Source organism: Magallana gigas, chromosome 5 (assembly GCF_963853765.1).
Source record: "Magallana gigas chromosome 5, xbMagGiga1.1, whole genome shotgun sequence".
Classification (NCBI taxonomy): Eukaryota; Metazoa; Mollusca; class Bivalvia; order Ostreida; family Ostreidae; genus Magallana; species Magallana gigas.
The window spans coordinates 23,302,052-23,327,613 of NC_088857.1; the positions used below are offsets into that span (position 1 = coordinate 23,302,052).

The window sequence follows — 25,562 nt, forward strand, 5'->3', positions numbered from 1 at the left end:
AACAAAATGTGACAATGTATGTGACATCTTTAAATTTTCAGCACTTGATATTATAAATCTTTGTATAAACAGTCATAAACCGCATATAAGCTTTTTAAATTTACTATGACGGTCAACTCTTTACGTCGATTCCTATTATGACGTCAGCAAACCCGCGAGCTACGTTAAATGCATCGTGATCGGCATGCGATAAATAGCGAACAAATTGTACTTTCAGTTTGCTATCGTTGGGTCGTTGGGTCTTCTTGGAAATGACGTCTATTTTCTAGTAAAAATCAAAAAGAAAGTAATGATTGTGGTGGTTTCTTGGGTTTAACAGGAACAATGGTTCAATGCTGTTGAATAAAACTGATTGCAGGGAGACGTATCTTTTAAACAAGTGATATATTGTGAATCTTGCATCGTTTCCTTCCGTTCACGGGGTACATGACATTTTCAATGGTAAGTAATTTACTACAAAAAAAAAAGCACAAGCGTCAAAAAGCAGTTGGACATATAAGAATGCAATTCGTCGAGACTGAAAACGTCAGTCAAAATTTATCTCTGCAAGATTCGTCGAGACTGAAAAATTTTGAGTGACGATTTCAGTCTCGAATGCATAGCGGTGTCCTCGTTAAATCTAAATATATATACAAGTCTGTGTTATATATATTGTATTTGTATATATCTTATGCATGTAAGTTGTATGAAAGATAATGAGGTGCTTAATTAATAATTATGAATAAATATCTGTAATGTTTTCCTTTGTTTTTATATTCCATGATTGATACATTAATATTTTAAAATTTCATGCCCCAATTAATTTAAAGTGTCAAAAAAGGTACAGGTATTTTATAGATTTCACTATAGTGACACCTCTGGTACAGTGTATATAACTGTTGGCTTTTTAAAAAAAATTAACTTATGAATTGATACTATGTTAAAGTAAATTGTGGATAAATACTTCAACGCATTGCAGTTATCCCATTGGGAATAACCGGGAAACCTCATTTAACTTCTTCTCTTGTGGTTAAACCTGGGGTCATGAACCCAACCCATGGTATAATTTACATGTAGCCAGTGTTCGAAATAAGCCAAGCTTGGGTCGTTGTTAAATATTTATTAATACAGAATAAACCTGAAATTTCGTAATTAAACAAATAACACAGAATAGACACAAATGACAAGACAATTAGACACAGACAAACATACACATTAGAAAACGAAATGAAACAGTAATATTATAATTTAGAATGACTTTAATTTATTACATTAAGTCTTACCGGGACAAACAATCCTTATGCTTAAGTATATTGCTATACAGCTTTAGTTCTGACCCGTTCAAGGGCTAGGCGGAGAGTGCCAGTCCGGTATAAGATTTTGGCGGGGAAGGGTGCATGCAGAGTTAGTCATGTGACCCTATTGTCCAGTCTTGTCATTGTCCATGTTACAGATATTAAACTCTCATACATAACCACTCACTCTAAACACGTATACCAATCAAACACGCTAGCGCTGTAATATAATATACAAATTATATACCTGGTTACATACACAACACAACAAAACAGTTAAATCTATAACTTAATTGAGGATACTTGAGATGGAATTTGTTGTTACTGAAAGAGTACTACTGAGTATGTATATTTTTAATTTACTGTACAATGCAGGGTCCTCTTTCAATGGAGCATGGTCACATTTATTTTTTTTAATTTTTATCGTTCACAATGTCTTAGTAATGAATTTCAAAAGATCAACCAGACTTTGAGAGTCAGTCAAGATACAGCTAGAGCTCACAATTTATGTAAAACAAAGGCTCTTGCCATGTTTTTGTTTACATTAATTCAATATACCAATTAAAATTATTTTTCAAGCAAATTTCTCTCTCTGCTAATTCGTTTTGAACAAAAATAAACAGTTCATAGCATAAATTTGTCACATTCATTTTAGGTTGAAACCAGGAATTTTCTTTTCAACATACAAAATGTAAGCAAAAACATGACCAGAGCTTTGTTTACATAACAAAGAAATGTTGACTTTATTTCTCGCTTACAACTTGACAACTGACACTCAAATTGGTGCTTTGTAACCAACTGTCATCCGACAACCAGTAAAAATGCATATTATAGTACCTTAGCTAAATTTAGTTGATGTTATAACTGGAAAAAATCAAATTATGCACACAAATTACAGATTCTACTAGATTATGTCAAATATATCTATGTCATGCTCTAGGAGCATTTTATTTTTTATGATACTAATTTTTCATGTTTTGAATAATTATACTTTGTTACTATGGTTTTTATTGTATGTCATTGTCAGTTAAGATCACTAGCCTTGTTCCATCATGGACCATATTCTGTCCGTTTTGTTGCAGTAACAATATTGCAGTGGATTGATTTTCATTTATTTCTATTCCAACATCTAGCAATCATTCAAAACTTAAAACAGTGTTCAAACCACATGTAATCTAATTAAAATGCAGATCTTCACAATTAGTGCAAAGCTGTGCAAAATCCTTATTGTGTAAGCCCATTAATTGCAAACCTAACTCAATCTAATAATAGACAATGGCAATAAACCAAATTTCACTGTCTGAGTGTCACATTTCCACAGTATTTTATCTTTTTTTTTAACCTTATCTAATTAAGCTGTACATCTTCCTGTCAGAGCTGCACGGAGTCCATTAATTTTCAGTTTATGCAGTATATGTTAATTATTATTTTTAGGCAATTAGACTTAATAAAAAAATTTACACATGTAATTGCCTTGTTTTCAGGCATTCAGTGTCTGTGCGCCAGTAATCATCAGTGCATTTGCATTTGAAGTAAATTGACCAGCTTTAATGTACATGAATATTGTGAGTTGAAAAACCTAATTTTGGCTGATTTTCAAATTCCTTTTGTTTAGCATATAGTAAAAATAAACAGAAATGCATTTTGCATTGATTTCTACAGTTGACATTCATAGAACTGACTGAATACTAAAAGATGTTGAAGTACAATATGATCTGTGATAACAAATAGCTATAGACAAATATTGTAAAAGATATACTAAGTATGCTGTGTGTATGACATACTATTAATTCCTCATTAATCTTGAGGATCCCATTAAGCAGGTCTCAAGGAATTTAAAATCTCGCTCTTTTTTTTCAAACAGTTTTGTCAAAACTTTTGAGCTGTATGAAATCATGACAAAAAACTGGTTCTTGCAATTTTTTATTCTTGCTATTTGATAAAAAATTTACGGTAGTTTGAACTGACTGGCGTTTAATTATTGATTTTTCATTTGTTACTTAATAATTTATTACACATTCATTTATTACACAAAGCTTTATATTTGCTTTACATATTAAATATAGGATTTCTCATGATTTGCAATGGTATCAAATGAGTTGTGTATTTTCAATCCCTGAGCATTGGCGAGGGGATAGAAAACACACACGAGTTGGATAAAAATCATATACCATCGCAAATCATGAGAGATTCTTTTTATCACATGTTTTATCACAAGTTAAACCTCACTCTTTCTGTAAACATTATAATTGTGAGCCGCACAACACATTCACTACAGGACAGACATCAACAACTTTACGCATGGAAAAAAGTTCCTTGAAGATTATTAACCAACAAACATTTCATTTTTTAGTATATTTTTATCAATGTATAAAAAAAATTGAAACAGCATTAAAAGCTGCTCATTTATAACTCTATGCTTTTCAGCTGAATTATTTTGTTAATTTTTAATTCTACGTCATTAATCTGCCTAAAGCTACGTAATGTTTAATTAGGACATCACGTGGCGTAAGAACACATAGTGGAATATCAAAAATTTATCCCATGAGTGATATCCACCATATATTAAATATAAGATAAACATGTGATAATTTAGTTTTATATTTAATATGACTTGACCAAATAGTAGTTTTAAGATTCTCAAGCTAAAATTCTAATCTTCTTCATTTGGAAATTACAGAGTTAATGCATTGTATTGTATCATGATTTGTTAATTGTTTGATATGTTTGATCCAAAAGTAATGTCACAGATGCGATAAAATCATGAAAAATCGACGTAAAGTGACAAAAATTTGTGCTGTTAGATATCCACCTATTTCAATTCAGATTTGAAAATTCTAATGCATTATGATAAATTTTCCTGAAGATAATATATTTTGTAGAGCCTGAGGTAAGAATAGTCGCCACACGTAAGCGACGTCATTTCTAGATCTTTGGCGTTCTGGTAGAATTTTGTAATTTATAACTCTATTAACATTGGCCACGATGCCCTATTTTACATTTTTGTTATCATTTTTTATAAAGTAACTAATTACTCTTTTTGTAATCAATCGATTAGAATATTGGATTATTTAATGTGCGATCAGTTTGTCAAGGTCTCTTTAAGAAGTCATTAACGTAGCTTTATGATATAGCTCATTACCTAAGAACTTACAGTAGCTTTAACTTTCCTTCAGAGCTCCTGTCTATCTAATTTATTTATAAACATGTCATATGCTTTTATTAGATATTAAAACCACGTTAAGGGTACCTTGTGAACACACTCTCAATTTTAGGTCGATTTTTCGTTTCCAGTACATTTTCTAGTGATTTCTATCCATCGCACTAAAAAATGCATCGTATCACTATTCACATGGCCAGCCTTTTTATTCCTTGATCTAGAGACAAAAGGCATTGTATAGATATCCGAAATTTTGAAGTATGTAATTTATTCATAAATACACAATTTAAAAAGACGTAAATTTATGACACGGCAATGTCACATATTTATTATGCTATAAACATCAACATCTTGATATCTGTTCAATGAGATTTAATCAAAATTTTAATTCGAATTAGAATTTTGATAAGGACAATTTTGATGCATCATTTTACACAATACAGTGCAAGTGAGAAGCGCGGTCCATAGTGTGACATTACTTTTAGATCAACCCTCGTAGTTAATAATTGGCCACTCTCCAATATTTAGAGCTGTAGCTAAATAAAGCATCACATTTTCTTGTCAATCTATTCCTTCCTTATTTACCATATGCATATAATGACTGTAAAAGGAAATATTTTTTTCTTCATATTTCAGATGAAAGATTGCAACCCTTTACTGTGCAAATGAAAGTGATCCGAAATATTACAGTTTAAAACAGAGTGCAACTATGTCAAATATGTCAAAAACTCAGTTGATCAACAGCGATGCCAGTGCAAATACGAACTCTGCAAACTCCCACATTGAACTTGTTCCAGGAGGTTCGGCCGAGACCGGCCCGGATTCTGTGTCCTCCACCCACACACAGGTAACCAACTTGACCTCCACTACAGTCAATGGCCCCTCAACCTCCTCCTCCTCTTCCTCCCCAAGAGAGGAGAGACTAGCCCCTCCCATAACTAGTGCAGATCTTGACAGTCAGCCAGTCCAGAATATTTTGTCATTGGTGTCTGTCCAATCCACTTCTGGGGTATGCCTGCAGGTAGAGCTGCATGATGGCACAGTGTATAATGTGGACTCGAGAGACAACCCGACAGTTGTAGAGGACTTGTGTATTCAGCTGTTAAAACGCTATTTCCCAAAGATGGGACCTGCAGCTGTTCAGCTTTTTGGATTGGCTTCCATTGACAAGAAACAGATACCCAAAATGTTGTGGGTGAACCCTTGTATCACCATTGAGGAGTTGAAAAGGCACATTTTGAACTCGCCAACAGCTGGTGGGAAAAACACTTTCTTTCTGAGAATTCGTTATGTTCCTGGGAGAAAGTTCCTACACAACTTGCCTGCCCTTGGGCCCGAAATCTTGAAATATCTCTACCTTCAGTGTAAAGATGATTTTGTGAAAAGCCGACTGAGTGATATCTATGAACAGGACATAAAGAATGAGGCTAAAGCCAGAGGTTATGCTGTTCTCAGCATTGTCATTGCAAGTAAAATGGAGGAAAAAGACTGTCAGGATATCCTTAACAAACAGAAACTAGAAGCTTTCCTGCCATCCCATCTTGTTGTGAGGCTCTGGAGAGGCTACCAATTGAGAAAAAATATGAAAACGAAAACGGAAGAATTCTTGGCTCAGCACAGCAATACTAAAGTGGAGGAACTATTGATGGGATATATCAAGGTCAGATATTGTATGGCTGTTAAAGCATATACATCACAAGTATTAGTAGAATTTTTTGGAAATTCTTTATGGACTAAAGATATTCATCCACTCTTGCAACTTGTCAAGCATTGTAATAGGTCAAACCCTACTCTTTTCCAAAGGTATGTTAGAATTATGTCTCAAGATCTCTGATATTATCAAGTATCTATAACTCTTACTTTATGTACGAATTAACAAAAGAACACAATGAACAAATCAATCGCGACTTCTTGTGCTTTCCAAGAGACAGAAAAACATTAACATTGAATATGTTACATATAGGCATCCATCAAAGATTTAATTTAAATTTTTTTTGGTCTAATCTGTCTTTGTTTAAGTGCATATAGCAACACACTAAAAAAAACCAGTTTTAGATCTGTGGCTCTTGACTATTTCAGTGATTGGGAAGGCCAAAAATGTCAATGGGACTATGGCCCCACAGTTATTAATTTTAATGGGCCATTTTCATAATGAAAGGGCCATCTATTTATTCATTGGGGCCATTTTGTAAAATTGAAATTATCAAGGACCAACCTAGAGCAAAACAACTTCTATAAAATTTAAAAACTTAACCAACTGGTTAAATTTCATTTATTTGATGTGTTTATACATTTCACTGATGCAATTTTTTGTTATGGTGTTTGCTTAATGATAAATAAAATCAGTCTCTGTACTTCTGTGTTTTTTGGAGGTATTAGTCAAACCCTTTGACCCAATTATTACCCTTTCAAACTTTGAAGATAACTGTAGGGAACGGTTTTTCTTATTATTTAAACATTAATTTTGCGAGTTATTAAATAATTACAAGTTACAACTAATTGTAGTATCGACACTGAAATAAATAAACATCGGTTGTAATTTTCAATGCAGTGTGGTTGCATCACCCGTATTTATAACCCCTACAGTAACGATAAGCATGGTAAGACAGTCGTGAGTTTTAATAATCACAACAGGGATTAATTGAGGCTGTGAAAACGTCTTTTCAATTAGATAATCATCATTTTACTGCATTTGGGGTTAGTTTACATAATTGAGAACTCAGAATACTGGGCGACTTCAACTTCTCTTTCGGAGGAAATTCTGGAATAATCTACCACGCATAAAAGAGTGGAAACGTTTTTATTGGTTGTTTATTTCTGTTTTACCAAACACGACCAATGAAATTTGATGTTTTAAAACAAATGTATTAAAAGACGATTAGCTAAGTCGTACAGAGTAAATTTCCAGCGGACATAGCTAAAACTTTTATAACCGATGAGAAATTTGAATGCGCACTTCGGCGCGTAGAGTAATTGATTTAATGCGCCATTTTTCTCTTAAATGCGACTATGGCGCGTGGCGCAGGTCCTTCCCAATCACTGCTATTTGTACATTAATTTTTTATATACATGCAGTCCATAAAATTACTTTGATTTCAAAATATACTCTTCTTCTCGTTATTTGATACAGTGAAAACTATGTTATAGAACTTTGTACAGGAATGTAGTTATCTGTACATATTTATGATATAACAGGATGTTCTGAATGAGGTGCAGAGTTATGGAAGAGAGCGGTACGAGGCTAAGAAGGTATCAGGAAGTCTACGACCGGTTCACATCACCCTGGACATACAGCAGCACGAGGATAATGTCAACACCCAGTACAAAGGCCTGTTTATTGACAATGTAAGAACAACTGATGTTTATAGTCTGCTAAAAATGTAACATTACCTGTACGAAGACCTGTGAAAATAACACTTCACCAAAATATTTATTACAAACAACAATTTTTCAGTAATAAACAAAATGGTGGTTGAATTGATTTTTTATTTGGTTTGTTTGTTTTTTTTCTTTCTACCCAGGAGTTCTTTTCTTCAATTGATGATTTCCGCTCTATACATATAACACCTAATCATGCAGATCAGAAGAAATTGTCATGGAATGTTCATTTGGACAGATCCAATGGTTGCCCAGAGGTAAGACCATCATTCCATGAGCAAGCTAGCGCTACAGACATCATTTCTTATTTTCTTTGCGATCACTTTTTATGGGAAAAGTTCAATTTGGTTGTGTAATTGGTATGTGCATTCTTAAATGTCAGTTTTTAGGTCCGATTTCACACAAGTTGATTAAATCAGTAAAGGTGACAATCTATTTCTAAGTCTTGTGCAGTCATGTGAGACTTATCCAACTAACCATTTTTTTTTGTAAAACAATTTGTGTAACTGGAAAGTTTGGGTGTATACATACTGTAACTGTTGATAGAAATATTAATTTAAATCATGAAGAAACTGGTTTTCAATATAATACAGAGAGTTCCACTTAATCTGATAGCGTTTAATTGAAAAAAATTGGTTAATCTAATATAATATCAAAACATTGAACCATTTATCCTTTTATATTTTTTTCTGATAAATGGATGGAAAAAAATACCTGTTATTTTTTCGGTTATATGATCTCTACAGGGTATAAGTTATACTTCAACGCACACAGGTGGCTCCCTTCCTCGTAAGATGAATTAAGCTACCGACATCGATAGTTCTTCCGGATGACCGCACACAGGACTGACCTTACACATTTTACTGTTTGTTTATTTACCTATTGTATATGTTAATTTCATGTAGGGCTTGCACCATTAAGAATCAGTTAAACATGAAATTCTGAATCTAAAATGATTTGCATAGGAGCATGTGACATTGAGGAAATTCTGATTACCGTACTTTCAAATTTACATCGAGATAGAAAACTTAGAAAATAGAATTCAAATAATTTTTTTATCATGCATAATTAATTATATTTAAGAGCATGTTATATAACAGAAAAAAAAGAATTCAATTAAATTTTACAAGTGAAAAGAGGGGCAAACAAATAGCCATTTCCTCTTAGTACTTCCTGTCAAAAATGGCAGCCACTGACAGATTGTAATGAAAAATAACATATTTTTTTTTATCATTTACAAACAAAAAAAGACTAAAATGCTATTTCATTGCAAATGCAAGGTAAATTATTCATTTCAAACTGTAGACATACAGAATATATCTTTTTATTGATAAATTATGTCTTGAAACAAGTTACATTCTATTCTATCCAAAATCAAAGACCACTAAAATGATAAATCTAATAATCGCTTAATCTGATAATTTTTCTCTGACAAATTGACTATCAGATTAAGCGGAACCCTCTGTATTTGTCTCTCATGATATTTAATTTGTCTGTTGTAATTCAACCATACATATATTGTAATGATTTTATATAAATGATTTAAGTCTATTGAACTCAATTTTTTCAAATTAATTTTCTCATTAATTGTATTAACAGTCATGTCCAAATACAAACGTGTTAATGAGGTCTTTTAACGTAGAATACTCTTTGATTATCATGTGCTGATAAATTTTTTAAGTGTTTGAATTAATTGAAATTATCAGCATGTTTTTTTTTCTAATAATAAAGATCTTTATATTTAAGACAACAATTTTTTAGTTTTTTTGGATCCAATAATAAAAATCTTTATATTTAATACAACAAGTTGTTAGTTTCCATGAAAAAGTAAACAGCTAGATCATTGCCCCCACTTGAACCTTTTTACTGATGATTGCCTTTGTTCATATTGAGCACCTGAGTCATCTATTTACCTGTTCGTCTCAGGTGGGCATTTTTGCTCAGGTGGGTGGTGTGGCCCATGGACCTCTTGTCCCTATAATGACCTATTGGCAATGAGATTATTACTGTATCTCAAGAAAGATTGGAAGATCATAAAAAAGATTTTTTTCTTTTTTTAATACTGTATGATATCAAACAATAGGTTCATGCATACTGATGATTAAACCTAAGGTGAATTTCAGGGAAACAACCATTCAGAGTCACTTCCTTTATAAAACCATTGAACTTGGTTGTTTATTTATTGGGAAAAAGGCTTTCTTATGGAATCACAAAGGTTCATGGTTTTGCTGTCAAACTGCTTATTGATTATTGAAATTTTGGCCACAGTTATCATTGACTTCAAACATTGAAAACCAGTGGGCATTTGTATTTTGTGATGGTGAACTGTCAGCTAGGCTAAGAAGACCACCGTCTTGTGAAGGGAATATTGAGAATTTTTACCTCTTCAAATGTCAGAATTACTAATTTAAATAGTACAAGTACAGATTTTTTTATTCCTAGAAAAGAATTACAACATTGTGTGAATGCTGTCATTCTCTATATATCAACAATTTTAGGTGTTACTTTAAGGGGGATGTGTGGCCATCTTGTACATTTGAAGATAAGAATGTAAACATTTCTTGAATTGGCTTGAAACTTGCCAAAAATGTTGCCAGCAATAAATATGAAGTCCTACATGCCATTTTGTTTGAAAAGTGTTCATACAAGACAGGCTTGGGGCGAATAACATTGTAAAGTAATGCATTACATTACCATTACTTCATGAATTTGGGCATTAAATTACCATTACCATTACTTGATTTTCTTGAAGTAATGCATTACATTACCATTACATGAGTAAAGTAATGCATTACCATTACCATTACTTTGTTTTAAAGAAGTAAAGCTAATTAAGAGTTTTTGCAAATGTTTCAATTATAAAACACTCTTTAACATATCTACAGGTTCATGTTCAGTATCAGGTTCAAATTCAATGACTATATATACAAGAGTCATTCTTTATTTGCTCAATATATAAGAATCTTGTGGCATTATGAACAACATATTACCTAAGTAAAAAGTCATTTATAGACATTTGGCATGATACAATGTCAGATATGATATAGAGACACTGAATTCGTGCATAATAGAAAACAATTTATGGAATAATGTTGCAGTTATTAAAAAGCTAAACAGAGATATTTCCCCAGATAACACAAATCTTTATAATTTTGGACACTTAATTGTATTAATTTATAGACAGAGGGTTTTCCCAGTTATATTTCTTAATATATTTTAATCGAATTTCTTTATGCTGAGGACACTTTAAGACAAAAGATTGCTGTTGCACTTTATGATCAAAGTTTCAAAGGTTTCATCTTTTAACTGCATCCTATTAGTTTGAAAATCTTCCCAGCTATACTAAATAAACGTTTTACAGGTGCAGTGGAAGCTGGGACTGAAAGATTGTTTGACAATCTTTATCTTAGGATATATTAAGTGAAAAAATAGAAAAAATGCATGAATCTTGTATTTTCTATCAGTCCAAACTAATGTACTTAATATACATGTACAACAGAGACAGAGAGAGAGAGAGAGAGAGAGAGAGAGAGAGAGAGAGAGAGAGAGAGAGAGAGAGATATTATTTTCAAATGGGTTATAATATTGGAAGTGATTTTAATTTGCAGTGGACAGTGCATTCATTTTGCCCTTAAAGGTGCATGTCTGTCCCCTATTCTGTTGGGACATGGCATAGGGAAGGGGATTGGGGTGTTGAGCACTTCTTATAACAATAGATTGTTTTGATACTTAAGGTTATCCTGGGGGCATAGTGTGTTGTTTACACATCTTTATTGAAGTGCAAACTAATTGGAGTAAATTGTTTAAATGATTTAAAACTCTTAAAAACAACACTCATAAAAATGTTATGAAACTGTGTAGTTATATCTAGTAATATAAACAATATAAAAATGAAATTTTATTTTAATTTTTATTTTAACTAAAACATTTTTATTTCAAGAATTATTTCTTTCTTCTTTAAAATAAAGTTAATCAAATTCAATTTCAGCTATTCATTTATTCATCACATTTTTTAAAGTGAACATGCATAAATAAGCATAGTAATGCAAAGTAATGCCATGTAATGCCAGCATTACACCAGATTTTTGAAAGTAATTCATTACATTACCATTACTTGTAATGCTAATTTTGTGGCATTACACATTACTAGCATTACTTTGAAAACATGTAATGCATTGCAATGCATTACCATTACATTTAGCATTACCCCAAGCCTGATACAAGAATAGGACTATGCCTTTTTCATCACTCAGAACAGCTGTCGTACTGCACAGCAACAGACTTATTTTGAAGATTAAAAATTTCTGAAAAAATATGAAAGAGGTTCATTGGTGACCTAGCTACAACCATTTGTTGAGAAAAAGTTTGAATTTTGCTAATTTAATTGGTGCAACTTTGTCTCAAATGTTTACATTCTTATCCTCAAATGTACAAGATGGCTGCACATCACCCTTAATTTATGTTAAATGCTATATGTAATCATCACAACAATTTACTGCAGAGTTTTAGCTTTCATAATAATTTTTTTTACATATTATTAAATATTATTTAATGAGAATGTACAATTTCATAAATTTAAATCCAAGATTATTTAGGCCTTAATAATCTATGTGTACTGTATTTTCTTCTCATTGCTATCTGAGAACGCTGATTTGAATGATACAATGATAAACCATATGTTGAAGGAAAAAAGTTTAAAGCTCAAGTATGAGCAATAAAAATGTTTAATAGTCTTGAGTTTAAAGCTTTATGCGACTAATGTTTCCTGATATTGCAGCCTTTAAATTAAAACTTTTAGTAGGAAAAAGTTGCAGGAAGAGATATTTAAACAGACAAAGAAATGTCTTCTGATAAAAAAAAAGTTCAACTTGGTCAATTATCACAATTTAATGTCTCTGAAGGGTATATTGTTCACTGGCTGACTTCTTTAATCTAACTACGCAGTTTTTATATATATATATATATATATATATATATATATATATATATATATATATATATATATATATATATATATATATATATATATATATATATATATATATATACATTCTTACAACCTTACATTGATTCTTTTTGTACATAAATAGCTTTAATACCTTGCAGTCTACCTTTCACCATTAAATTGATTCAGATTTTTTCTTCAGTTACGTGTACAATTTATTATTAAAAATAACTTTGGAGAGATTTTTTATGCATTTTACAAGTAATTGGATTTAGAAATGATTATTATAAATGCAAAGCAATGTTTAATTCTGCAATAGTGTCCTATACCCTGTCCCAAGATAATTTTGCAGCACAGTTTCTTAAAGTTATTTGATATTTATAAATACCTCAGGGTTCAAAGGATGTTCATTTAATAATATGAAAAAATCCAAAGATTTCCCTTTTAAAAAGCCCCCACTAACTTGTCAGGTTTCAATACAGGACTAAAAATAAAAAGTCTACATGTATGGGGATTTTGCATTTGCTAACAACATGAAGTTCCATGGTTGATGATAATTACTAATTGTGCAGGTGTCTCAAGTATTTCCAAATGGAGAAAAGCTGCAAACATTACCCATAACAAATTTCTGTAAGAAATTTGTTTTTGTGAGTTTCTCTGTGGGTAAAAACGGATGAATAGTACATGTATCAATGAGAAATTTTGCAATTTTCCCTTTTTATCAATTTCGATTGTACTTAATTGATAGGTATGTTTAATTTCACTAAAAATCGCCTAAAGTGACAGAAACAATAACTTGGGTAGACTATAAAACAATCTTGTTTATCATTTTTATTTGCTTTAACAAGATTACCAGTTAGGTGCCTTTGGCAGCTTAGTCCTGAGTGCATTCAAGATTATTATACATTTAGAATTAAGACTGGCACTGAACAATTAATTTATTTGATTATGATCAGGCTTAATAGTTGAAAATTGACACTTGTACATTGTACTTATATTTCACTGAAGTAAATTTTGTACTTATAACATTTTTCATGCAATAAAGTTTGGCATTGGTCTATTTCTTTAATAACTCTTAATTCCTGTCCTCATTATAAAACTTACAGTCAGATGAACTGTTTACTTTTTAGCCCACCTGAGCTGAAAGCTCAAATGTAAGCTTTTATGATCACATTTTGTCCGTTGTCTGTCCGTCTGTTTATTTGTCCGTCTATGTAAACTTTTCACATTTTCAACATCTTCTCTAGAACTACAGGGCCAATTTCAACCAAACTTGGCACAAAGCACCCTTAGGCAAAGAGATTCAAAGCTGTGAAAATTAAGGATCATGCCTTTTTACAAGAGGAAATAATAAGGAATTATTTTAAAAAAAAATCAAAAATCTTCTTCTCAAGAACCATTTGGCCAGGAAAGCTGAAACTTGTGTGAAAGCATCCTCAGGTAGTGAAGATTGTGAAATTGTGAAAATCATGACCCTAGGGATGGAGTGGGGCCACAATGGGGTGTCAATCATTTATATAGGAATACATGTATATAGAGTAAATCTTTAAAAATCTTCTTCACAGAAACTATTCAGCCAGAAAAGTTGAAACTTGTGTGGAAGCATCCTCAGATAGGGTATAGATTCAAGTTTGTTTAGATCTTGTTCAGATCTTGATTGGGGGATGGGGATTTTTTTTACATAGGAATATATAGAAAAAATCTTCTTATCCAAAACTAATAGGCCAGGAAATCCTAAATTTGAGTGGAAGCATCCTCGTAGGATAGATTAAAGTTTCTTCAAATCATGATCTCCTGGGGATGAGTTCACAACGTGGGGGGGGGGGGGGGGGGGGGGCGGGGGCAAAGATTTAAATTGGAATATAAAGAGAAAAATCTTTATTAAAAAATATTTTTCTTAAACCATTTTCCTAGAAAAGCTGTAACATTACTCAATACAACCTCAGATAATGATAATGTATAGATTCAAATTCTTTAAAATCAAAATCTTGAGGAGTAAGGGGGGGGGGGGGGATATAGGGGATCCAATTTTACAAAGTAAAGTATTTTAACTATTCACCAAACCTATAATGTTATAATGTATTGTTTTACCTACATGTATAAGCAAGCATTTGACACATTGTGGTTTTTTTTTTTTGAGAACTGCAATGCCCAACAGGTGATATAACTATAAAATCATCCTGTTAGAAAAGGGACTTGATTATAACCATAAGAATATCCAGGGTGAAAAAAAAATGGATATATAATTATTTATACAGTATCTACGTGCATTATATTACATTGTCCAGATAGTATACAATTAAAGTATACCATTGAGGGAGTCAGCAAGATTCCAGTTCCCCAAGAGCAAGTCTATTTCCCAAGGTGAAGCTGATGCAAAACAAATGCATAGACAGCTGCAATTCATAAGACCTTTAAAAATCCTGCATCACTCTTGCGAGTACACAAAACATTGTAAAACATTCATACTAATGTTTGTGTGTTGCAAGGCAATAATTTGGCATTCGGTTGCGTCTGAATATTGTGCATGTCCACTTTTTTAAGGAGACTTGATGTGACAACTAGAAGCATTTTAACAAGGCCTTGGACTTTCAGTCAGAGAACTATCTATTTTGCGTCAAAACAAGTTAAAAATGACGCTGGTTTCAAATGAAATATACACCGACTGTGTAGTCTTAGCTCAAAATAAGTCAGACAAATCTTGTTGATTTCAAAAAGCAATGGCTGAGTGTCCTAAATTAAAAAAGACAGGCCTACGTCACATTGCTATTTAGCACCAACTACCCAAAGTCCAAGCTCTTGTTAAAATGCTTCTAATTAACGCATGCATCAAATGCGAGGGCTCATGTGAAGCTAAAAAATTCCGATCGCAAAGTATTTTAAAGTGCTTGTGTTTCAGTTGTGAAAAAGGCTTAAAATGTGGTGTATACTTTGCATTGAGAATTGTTATAGCATCTTACTTAATACATGGCACAGGTAGCTAGTTTATAATGTTATAAAACAAGAATTGATTTCATCCAGAAAATTGGGGGGGGGGGGAAGAAAACAACACTTAAGTCATTCTTCTGAAGAATCATAATTATTAAAAAAAAAATTGTGAAAATAGATTAGAATGAAGTTATAATACAGAATGTCTTGCTTTTACCTTTTTTGGTCAGAATGAGGCAGTTGGGGGCTTAATTATACCACTTTGTTGAAAACAAACGACCTTAATAAGGGAATGTAAAATTGTCTTAATAACTGCCATCAGTTGAGTAGACAAATCATAACTAGACTTTGACCCGTGCGTGCACGGGTTGACATTGCATTGTGATATTGGAAATTTACGAAATAGATACATCAACACACCGTATTGTTAGAAAATGTAGCTGCATTGAAAATAAAAGTTAATTATTCATAACAAACCATTTTGAGGCTATAAATACCTGTCATCTAAAAATTTAATTCAATGACAAATTTTTGAAAAATTCAACACTTCTTCACCAACTTTTTTTTACCATGTTGACATTCGAAACTCTCGTAATGCACCGAGTTAGAGTTATCTCCCATATTTCCTTTGATAAACAGAAAATATGACAAATTTTCAATGAAAATTTACACGCATTTGTTTTATCGTTTCTGAGTTTATCCATGCAAATGTGATATTGTGAAACATAAACTAAAGAGCCTCCCGTGATTTAGCGTGAATGTAATGCACATGCGCAAGATTCTAAAATCCGAAAAATCCACATGATTTCCGGATTTTTTAAAGGAATTTTCGTTTATCATTAATTAGCGAAGCTTGATTGATAAAAAATAAAAACAAATTGGTAATCTTCAAGTACCAATGATGTTTAAAAAATATAAAACAAAAGACAGTACTCTTCCAATTTCTCGGTCTTAAAGCCCAAAAATTCGAGTCTATTATTTTAATGTAGTAGTATAGATACACTATTGTTATTCAAGTTATCTGCATTTACCTGAAAGTAGTTAATAACAAAGACAACTTCAAAAATAAATCAATCAATGCTGTTTTAAAATCCAGTTATTGTTAAACTACATACCATAGTTTTATTTGTTTTTGTATGTAAAATGATATGTTGCTAACAAATAAATCAGTCTCTGAAAAGCTGTTAATATTACTATTATTATTAAAGGGCACCAAAGTCACTCGGGTATAATTATGCTTGTGTGACAAGTTAAAAGCACAGACCTGTTGTTATTTTCCTCTAAACTTATTTCCTTTATTAATAATAGGTGTTGAAATCACGAGTCTGGGGTTTATATGATGTACGTGATACTGATATCTAAGGAGAGAAAAAAAAATCATTAGACTACTAAATTTCAATTATTTTCAACATCTTAGCTGTGAAGTTTGTATTATTTTGTATGTAATATGATATATATACTGCCAACAAACAAATTTATTGTTTGAAGTTGTGAAATAAATTTACTATTTATTACTATTGATATTTGTTTTTTTTTAAATTTATATAACTCATATATTTTATTTTTTTTATCAGGTGTTGAGGTTTGACAGTAAGACAGTTGCAGAGTCATTTGTCTCTGGTGTCAATGGGTATTATCGCCTCATTACTGACTATTATATGAACCTCTCCCAGCAGATGGAGCTGCCATCACTACAGGAAATCAACCGACTTAAATGCCATGGACCAATCGAGTCAGTTTTTCTTTGTATACAATCAATTTTACTCTATATACAATTATTGTGGTAGTAATTGCATTATATAAATTATGGATGTCAAAGTTGGAAGTTTTCATTATTCAAATAATTGGTTGCAGTCAAAAGATAGTCAGATGTTTGAAACATTTTTAGTAAATAAAGTTTTGTTTTGAGCTATTTAGTCGCCTATAGTCATAGATGACTGTGCAGGCACACACACACACACACATATATGTTACATACTACACTTTTACATCACATTATATGTAAAAAATTAATGAACATTTAACATCTATGTAAGACATTTACCATACTTATGTTTCTTTGTAAAATCTGTCTGCATGATTGTTATGTTGATATTATATTTTGTTTATTTTGCTCGTATTTTGGGTGATGGAATGATATGACGGGAGGATTATGTGTCTTTGGTGTATATAAAAGGAATAAGGAATCATTCTTTTAGTAATATGAGGTGATCAATTATGGTCAGGGGTTGTCAAATTCAATAAAGCCCAAAGGGCTTTATGATAGATTTGATCATGCCGACCATATTTGATCATGTCATAATATTCAAAGAATGGTTCTCTATTACTTATATTTATAAAACATTTAGTAGTTGTACTATTAAATATTAAAATATTAGTCATTGATGAAATGTATTGGACTATATTTATTACAAAATTGAATCGTATATAGTGTTATCACTGACAAATTTCAGACAATGAAAATGAAAATATACAAGACTGTAGTATAGTATAATACTACAGTATAATACAGTCAAACTTCGTTATCTCGAACTAGATGGGACTGTTTAAAAACATCGAGATATTCGAGTATTTGAGATATCGAGGGTAAAATACTTAAAAAAATAATTGGTTGGGACTTACAAATCACTTGTACAAATCCATGGTATTTGAAATATCAGTATTCGAGATATCGAAGTTCAACTGTAATTATCAAAAGCTAGCCCTACATCCAATAGGGTAAATAGAAGTCTGCATGATTACATAATCAGATTCTTTAAAAACAAAACTGTCAAAACAAAAAAACAAGGATGGGCTTTTTTGTTTCATTAAGTAATTGGTTTTTTTTTTGTTATTTAGCATGCAAATATATTAGACATACATGAATAATGATACGTATCTAGTTGTCAATTTAACATTTTCATTTTAGTACCAGCACAGCTGTACGAAAGTTAAAGACCAAAGATCTGTCGGATGAGTATTATATACTGAAGCAGAGCATGCAAGTCTTTGATCAGCTGGCCATCTTGTTTTGTTATGGCGGACAAACCAGAAAGAGGTTGATTGATAAAAAAGAAAACATGTACTGTCTGGAAGGAGAGAATGAAGAAGAATTTAAAGACATCAACTGCCTCATAAAATACATGGCTGAAACCAGAAACCTGCTTCCAAAACGTCCTATCAAGGTCAAACCACAGCAAGGTAAGCCACGAGAAAACATTTTAAGGTCATCTTACCAAAAACTGTCTGTCAAGATCAAACCTTTGGAAAGTTAACCAAATGTCAACTTTGTGAAATTAAACCTAAACCATTCTTTGAAGGTCAAACCTCTGCAAGGTAAAAAGCAAGAAATGTCCTTAAAGTCAACTTTGTGAAAGTAAACTTCAATCATTATCTAAAGTTCAGAACGTCAGGAAGAATTTTTTTTATTTTATGTTGACTTTATGAAATAAACGCAAAACATTCTATTAAGGTCAAACCTCAGTAAGGTTAACCCCAAGACATTCTTCAATGTCAATTAAGTCTGTGAAAGTGAACATGAAACTTGATGGATAAACCTAGGCAAGGTATAATACAAGACATCCAGTCCAATCCAATTTGAACCTATACATGATGAACCATCAAGTGTCTAGTGTGCACATGCAGCTTGAATTCTGGAAGAAATCCTGGTGGTAAAAGATCTGATCAAACCTTAACACACCAAAGTTCATTTGGACCTAAGAATTGCCAACCATATAATGCGTTATACCTTGGCATGGTTAAGTGAGGTATCAAGTGTAGCTCAAGATCTGTCTCTGAGTCAGGAAAATATCCCACGTCAAAACAAGAAGCACTTTAAAAGTCTAGATTGTTATGAACCCCTTTGGCATTCATAGGCCTTTAAAAAAAAAAAGAAAATTATTTCAAATAAGCTGCATGTCAGGACACATTGAATTCAAAATGTCTTTAATATAAATGATATTCCTAGACTAAGAGTAGAATTTTTATGTGCTAACCATGCAGGTTTTTATGTGCTTTAAGCTACATTTATTTTATTTGTTTGTTTTTGGCTAAGGTTATCTGAATTGTGCTTCAATATTTACAGAGCCTGTGGATGTATTGAGAAAACTTTTTGTGGAAGAGATCATCCCTGATGATGATGAGGAGGCAGCCATGAACAATCAAAGAAGGAAACCCTATATTATCCTTCCTGAAGAGATCAAGATCAAGGAACTTATAGGTATCAGATCCTAATACAAAAGGCATTGATTCCTAATAGTAGATAAAGGCATTGATTTCTAGTAGATCAGACACTAAGTCCTAATGGATAATGCATTCAGTCCTAGTGGATCTGACAGTAAGTCCTTGTTTCAGTCCTAGTGGATCTGACATAAAATCCTTGTAGAAAATTTAGACATTGAGTCCTTGTAGATAAGGCATCAAGTCCTAGTAGATCAGACATTCAGACCTATTACATCAGACATTAAAGAGGCATGGTCAATATTTTGGTCAAATTTTATTTTTAAACTCCTGCTCCAAAGAAAAGAGGAGTAAACTGTTTTACCCTTGTGTGTCTACCGTAACAACTTTCCTGTCACATTTTTTTTCAGCAACTATTAATTGCAGATGCTTGAAATTTTAACACACTCTTTGTTAAGGTGTGCCATTCTGTGGGATTAATTTTTCAACCAATCTGATGTCGACTTAATTTCAGTAGACTATAAAAATTGCCTTACTGAAGCATTGTAAACATTAAAACGGAAAAATAAATTTTGACCAAAATCATGACCATGCCCTTTTAATGAGTCCTTGTAGATCAGGCATTAAGTCCTAGTAGATCAGGCATTAAGTCCTTGTAGAACAGGCATTAAATCTTAGTAGATTAGACATTAAATCCTAGCTAGTAGATCAGATATTTAGTCTCAGTTGATCAGGCATTAAGTCCTTGTAGAACAGGCATTAAATCTTAGGAGATTAGACTTTAATCTTAGTAGATCAGGCATTAAGTCCAAGTAGATCAGGCATTAAATCTTAGTAGATCAGGCATTAAGTCCTTGTAGAACAGGCATTAAATCTTAGTAGATTAGATATTAAATCTTAGTAGATCAGACATTAAGTCCAAGTAGATCAGACAATAAATCTTAGTAGATCAGGCATTAAGTCCTTGTAGAGCAGGCATTAAATCTTAGTAGATCAGACAGTAGATCAGACATTTAGTCTATGTTGAACAGGCATTAAGTTCTATTTTTTAAAAAAATAAAGATATCTATATTAACAATGCTTGCCATCTAAGAAAGTAATACTACGTGATTTCATGTATACAACTCTTGTGTGTTAAGCCTGTTACACTATGTTAATACTTGTTTGTACTTGGCTCAAATTTGTGAGATAAGCTAACTTGCATCATTTTGGTTTTTGATATATAGTTATTTTTGTTGTTTTTGTGTTCACATGTAGATTTATATACATGTAGGAGCAAAAAAAAGGAAGTTTGGTGTGTAGAATATATACTAGGATTAGTTCATAAAATTGACATTCTCCCCTAATGGTGCATAGGAAACAGGTGATTCTATTCACCCAAATTAAAATATGTTTTAGAAATAAATATGGTAGATATTTTTATTATTTTCTGAAAATGTGTTGCCTTACCATCCTAACTTAAAAGAAAAAATATTTTTCTTAGAGATTTAAGTTCTAATTATGTTGACAAAATTGAAAAATTAAAAAAGAATTGTAACCTACTATAACCATATTACATTTAACTGTGTATTCTATTTTGATTAGCAATTTGGCAGCAAGCAGCTTCTGCTAAATCAAATACATCACAAAATTCCATGCACATATGCATAATGATAGGTACAATTAGAAAAAACACTTATTCAAATCCACACTAACACATTGAAAAATCAAATATCATATACACTGTCGGTAAACATAATATGTTTACAGTAATTAAATAATATAATTAAGAACTACAAATTCATTTCCACGTACATGCACATATACTTTTTGTATGCAAGTTTTTCTATACAAACAACATTCTTATCTCCTAAAACTTGTTTTCCAGAGCGTGGAACCTTCACTGAAGTTTTTGTATGTGACCTAGAGAGTGGAACTCTCCATGCCGCCAAGCGTTTACGTCAAACATCAAATGATCAAATGTTTCGCTGTTATGAGGTGGGATATATCATATATTGGTTAATTAAAGCTCAATTTAGATGCAAGGAATTTTTTTATTCAACCAGACATAAGAAAGGTATTGGTGTCTCTTTAGAATTTGAATTCAATTTTTAACCAGGTTTTCCATAGGAAAAATTAAGTTATTGAAATGGTGAAAATGTATGGCAGCTGTCAAAAATATATCAGAGATGAGCATTTTACTTGGATTTTGATTTTTAATAATTTATGCAAAAAATACCAGCTGTTGAATTTGGTCATTTTTTTTTGCATAATATTGCATATAGAACACCCCATTTCTCTAGATAGGTAGTGTTTATCAATGAATTTTTTTCAGGGGTCGACAAGTAGATTACTGATACACATTGACAGCTTTTCTCTTGGTGTTTTTGGATTGTACATGTACTGTTTGAGCCTTAGATTTGTTTTTTGATTGTATTAGGGCCCTGTTCTGCTGGCGCCCTAAAGTGATCAGTCTATCTGTTCATCTATCCATCTGTCTGTCTGTCCATCTTAGATCACTTGTCTTGATCATATATTCTCTCCCCTTGGTCCTATCTGGCTCATACTTCTCTTACAGAGTGTCTTTGGGTAAAGGATATGCATTGAACTTGAACCATGTTGCTAGGTCTAAGGTTAAGGTCATGGCAGAATTATTTGAAAAATCCTTGTCTTGATCATATTATTCTCTCCCCTTGGTCTAATCTGGCTCATACTTCACCCACAGAGTGCCTGTGGTCAAAGGATGTGCAGGGACCTTGAATGACGTTTCTAGGTCAAGTTCATATCAGACCACATATTTACTCTCCCCTAGCGCTATCAGGCTCATACTTCACATAAACAGAGCTTTTGGGTAAAGGGTGTGAAGTGACCTTAAATCACCATATATTATATAACTCAAAGTTCTATGCCAGCCTGAAAACATCTAAGTCATTGATCAATATGTGAAAGCAAAATCCTCTGAGATGCTTTTATCCTATTGTCCATTATTGAAGCTGGGCCCTTCGAGATGGTCACCATTTCAATGACTTCTAGTTCTATCTGATACCAAGAATAAAGCTATTTTGATTATATTCTTTGGTATTCACTTCCATTAAGTTCTTGACATTGATGTTATAAGAAGCTATTTTTCTAAAATTAATACTTTTTAGCTATATTTTCTCCACTTCTAGCATTTTCAGCATGCTGTTCAGCAGTTGATTCGAATGGAGGACCCTAAGTTCTTTGTGCGCGTCCATGGACTGGTTCTCTCCACTCCTCCTATGCTGGTGATGGAGAAGGCCCAGTATGGCTCATTGGCTTCATTCTTCAGGAGAAGACAGACCAGCCAACCAATCAAACCGTTCCATCTTCTTAACGCAGCCAGTCAGGTTGCTCAAGGAATGCTATTTTTGGTAAAAAAAACTTTATGCTACTTACATGTAATATTCAAGACTTGAAACAGTTATTCTACATTTATTCTTTTTTGTTGTAAAGATTACTATTATTTAGCAAGATTGTTGCATGAATTTTTTATCCCAATTACCCTTGTCTATTAACGAAATTACATCCTCCCCACAAACATTGACCCCCACGAATAAAAATTATTCCACAGTATATGTTTGTCTTTATTTCATGTTTGTCCACTCCATGAATTTTTAAAGTAGCATCTAAAGCCTGACATATTTTGAACAACTGTTGCTTAATAACCTTGACCATCTTTCTTAATCTGGTCCAACTGGAAGTCATTTGACTATTAAGGTCAAGATCACATCATTATTCACATAGAATTGACTGTATTACATGTATTACATTGTTGGAGGATAAGTCCTTCTTTTACAGCCTTTGTTTTTCGAGGAATGAAAAATTATATTACAAAATTCTTAAAAACTAAAATGAACACTGCTTTGCATTGACAGTTCTCATTTTAGAAAATTTCTTATGCTTAGTCACTTGCTGTATTCGTATGCCTATATAGCCATTTGCTCTCTAACTTTAGGAACTTTTTTAGCTCACCTGAACCGAAGGTTCAAGTGAGCTTTTCTGATCACCCGTTGTCCGTCGTCCGTCCGTCCGTCCGTCCGTCTGTCTGTCCGTCCGTCTGTAAACTTTTCACATTTTCAACTTCTTCTCAAAAACCACTGGGCCAAATTTAACCAAATTTGGTACAAAGCATCCTTATGGAAAGGGGATTATAAATTGTTAAAATAAAGGGCACAGCCCTTTTCAAAAGGGAGATAATTGCGAAACAGTGAGTATAGGGTGCATGTCTTTAAAAATCTTCTTCTCAAGAACCACTGCACCAGAAATGCCAATTTTTACACAAAAGCTTGTATATATAGTGAAGATTCTAAATTGTAAAAATCGTGACCCTCGGACCAAAACTGGGGCCCCAGGCGGGGTTCAAAGTTTAACATAGAAATACATAGGAAAATGTTTAAAAAGTCTTCTTCTCAAGAACCACTGCACCAGAAATGCCGATATTTACACAATAGCTTATATATATAGTGAAGATTCTAAATTGTAAAAATCGTGACCCTCGAACCAAAGCTGGGGCCCCAGGCGGGGTTCAAAGTTTAACATTGAAATACATAGGAAAATGTTTAAAAAATCTTCTTCTCAAGAACCACTGCACCAGAAATTCCAATATTTAAACAAAAGCTTGTATAAATAGTGAAGATTCTAAATTGTAAAAATCGTGACCCTCGGACCAAAACTGGGGCCCCAGGCGGGGTTCAAAGTTTAACATAGAAATACATAAGAAAATGTTTAAAAAATCTTCTTCTCAAGAACCACTGCACCAGAAATGCCAATATTAACACAAAAGCTTGTATATATAGTGAAGATTCTAAATTGTAAAAATCGTGACTCTCGGACTAAAACTGGGGACCCAAGCGGGGTTCAAAGTTTAACACAGAAATACAAAGGAAAATGATTTAAAAATCTTCTTCTCAAGAACCACTGCACCAGAAATGCCAATTTTTACACAAAAGCTTGTATATATAGTGAAGGTTCTAAATTATAAAAATCGTGACCCTCGGACCAAAACTGGGGCCCCAGGCGGGGTTCAAAGTTTAACATAGAAATACATAGGAACATGTTTAAAAAATCTTCTTCTCAAGAACCACCGCACCAGAAATGCCAGTTTTTACACTGAAATACATAGGAAAAATGTTTTCATGACTTTTGTTCCATTTAATCAACTAAATTGTGCACCAAAAAACCCAACTGTGTCTCCCTGATTATTGACAACTCATTGCATATATAAGGTTGTTTCATCAAGAAATGACGTATGAATAAGGTGTAAAAATTCACTAAATATTATTTTAGTTTATCGCTTACATTTAATTTGGATACCGTGCCCGATAAAAATAAAAATTAATTAGTAAATTGATTTGTTATAGGGCACGGTCTCCAAAATAAATGCAAGCGATAAATTTATCTTGTGATTTTGTTGCAATATTGCAGCTAGTTTGGTTGAGCATAGAAACGGCAGATCAACGCACGTGGTGTGGATTTATTTATGAACAACCATACCATAGATAATCTTGTTTCACACGGGAATTAAATTTTAAAAAAAGTATGTTTTATTATAATTAGGGAAACACTGTTAATGTGTTCCCTTCGTATACAAATGATGAACCCGTAAAATTTGCTCAAAGAGAGTTTAAAGCAGAAAGAAGATAATTTATTTTTGAACTTTGAAATTTCTTCGATTTTTGTAACCATGATGAGTTATGATTCATTGTATTACAAATGCATC

The 25,562-nt window shown here is 32.4% G+C and overlaps 1 protein-coding gene across 2 annotated transcripts in view; it reads left to right on the plus strand.

Moving 5' to 3' along the window:
- Positions 1-235: 235 nt before the first annotated feature.
- Positions 236-25,562, plus strand: part of LOC105333485 (tyrosine-protein kinase JAK2) — a 57,233-nt gene continuing 31,906 nt past the window's right edge. Inside the window, exons 1-9 of one of the 2 annotated variants that reach the window (XM_034478963.2) lie at positions 236-441; positions 5,071-6,094; positions 7,630-7,779; positions 7,956-8,069; positions 17,260-17,417; positions 18,594-18,865; positions 19,749-19,883; positions 21,711-21,820; positions 22,993-23,214. In XM_034478963.2, coding sequence (XP_034334854.2) covers positions 5,144-6,094; positions 7,630-7,779; positions 7,956-8,069; positions 17,260-17,417; positions 18,594-18,865; positions 19,749-19,883; positions 21,711-21,820; positions 22,993-23,214 — 2,112 coding nt within the window. In that variant the 5' untranslated portion in view covers positions 236-441; positions 5,071-5,143. Of the gene's footprint in view, positions 442-2,775; positions 2,840-5,070; positions 6,095-7,629; positions 7,780-7,955; positions 8,070-17,259; positions 17,418-18,593; positions 18,866-19,748; positions 19,884-21,710; positions 21,821-22,992; positions 23,215-25,562 lie in introns of those variants that run through there. The other variant, XM_034478967.2, reaches the window with a different exon arrangement.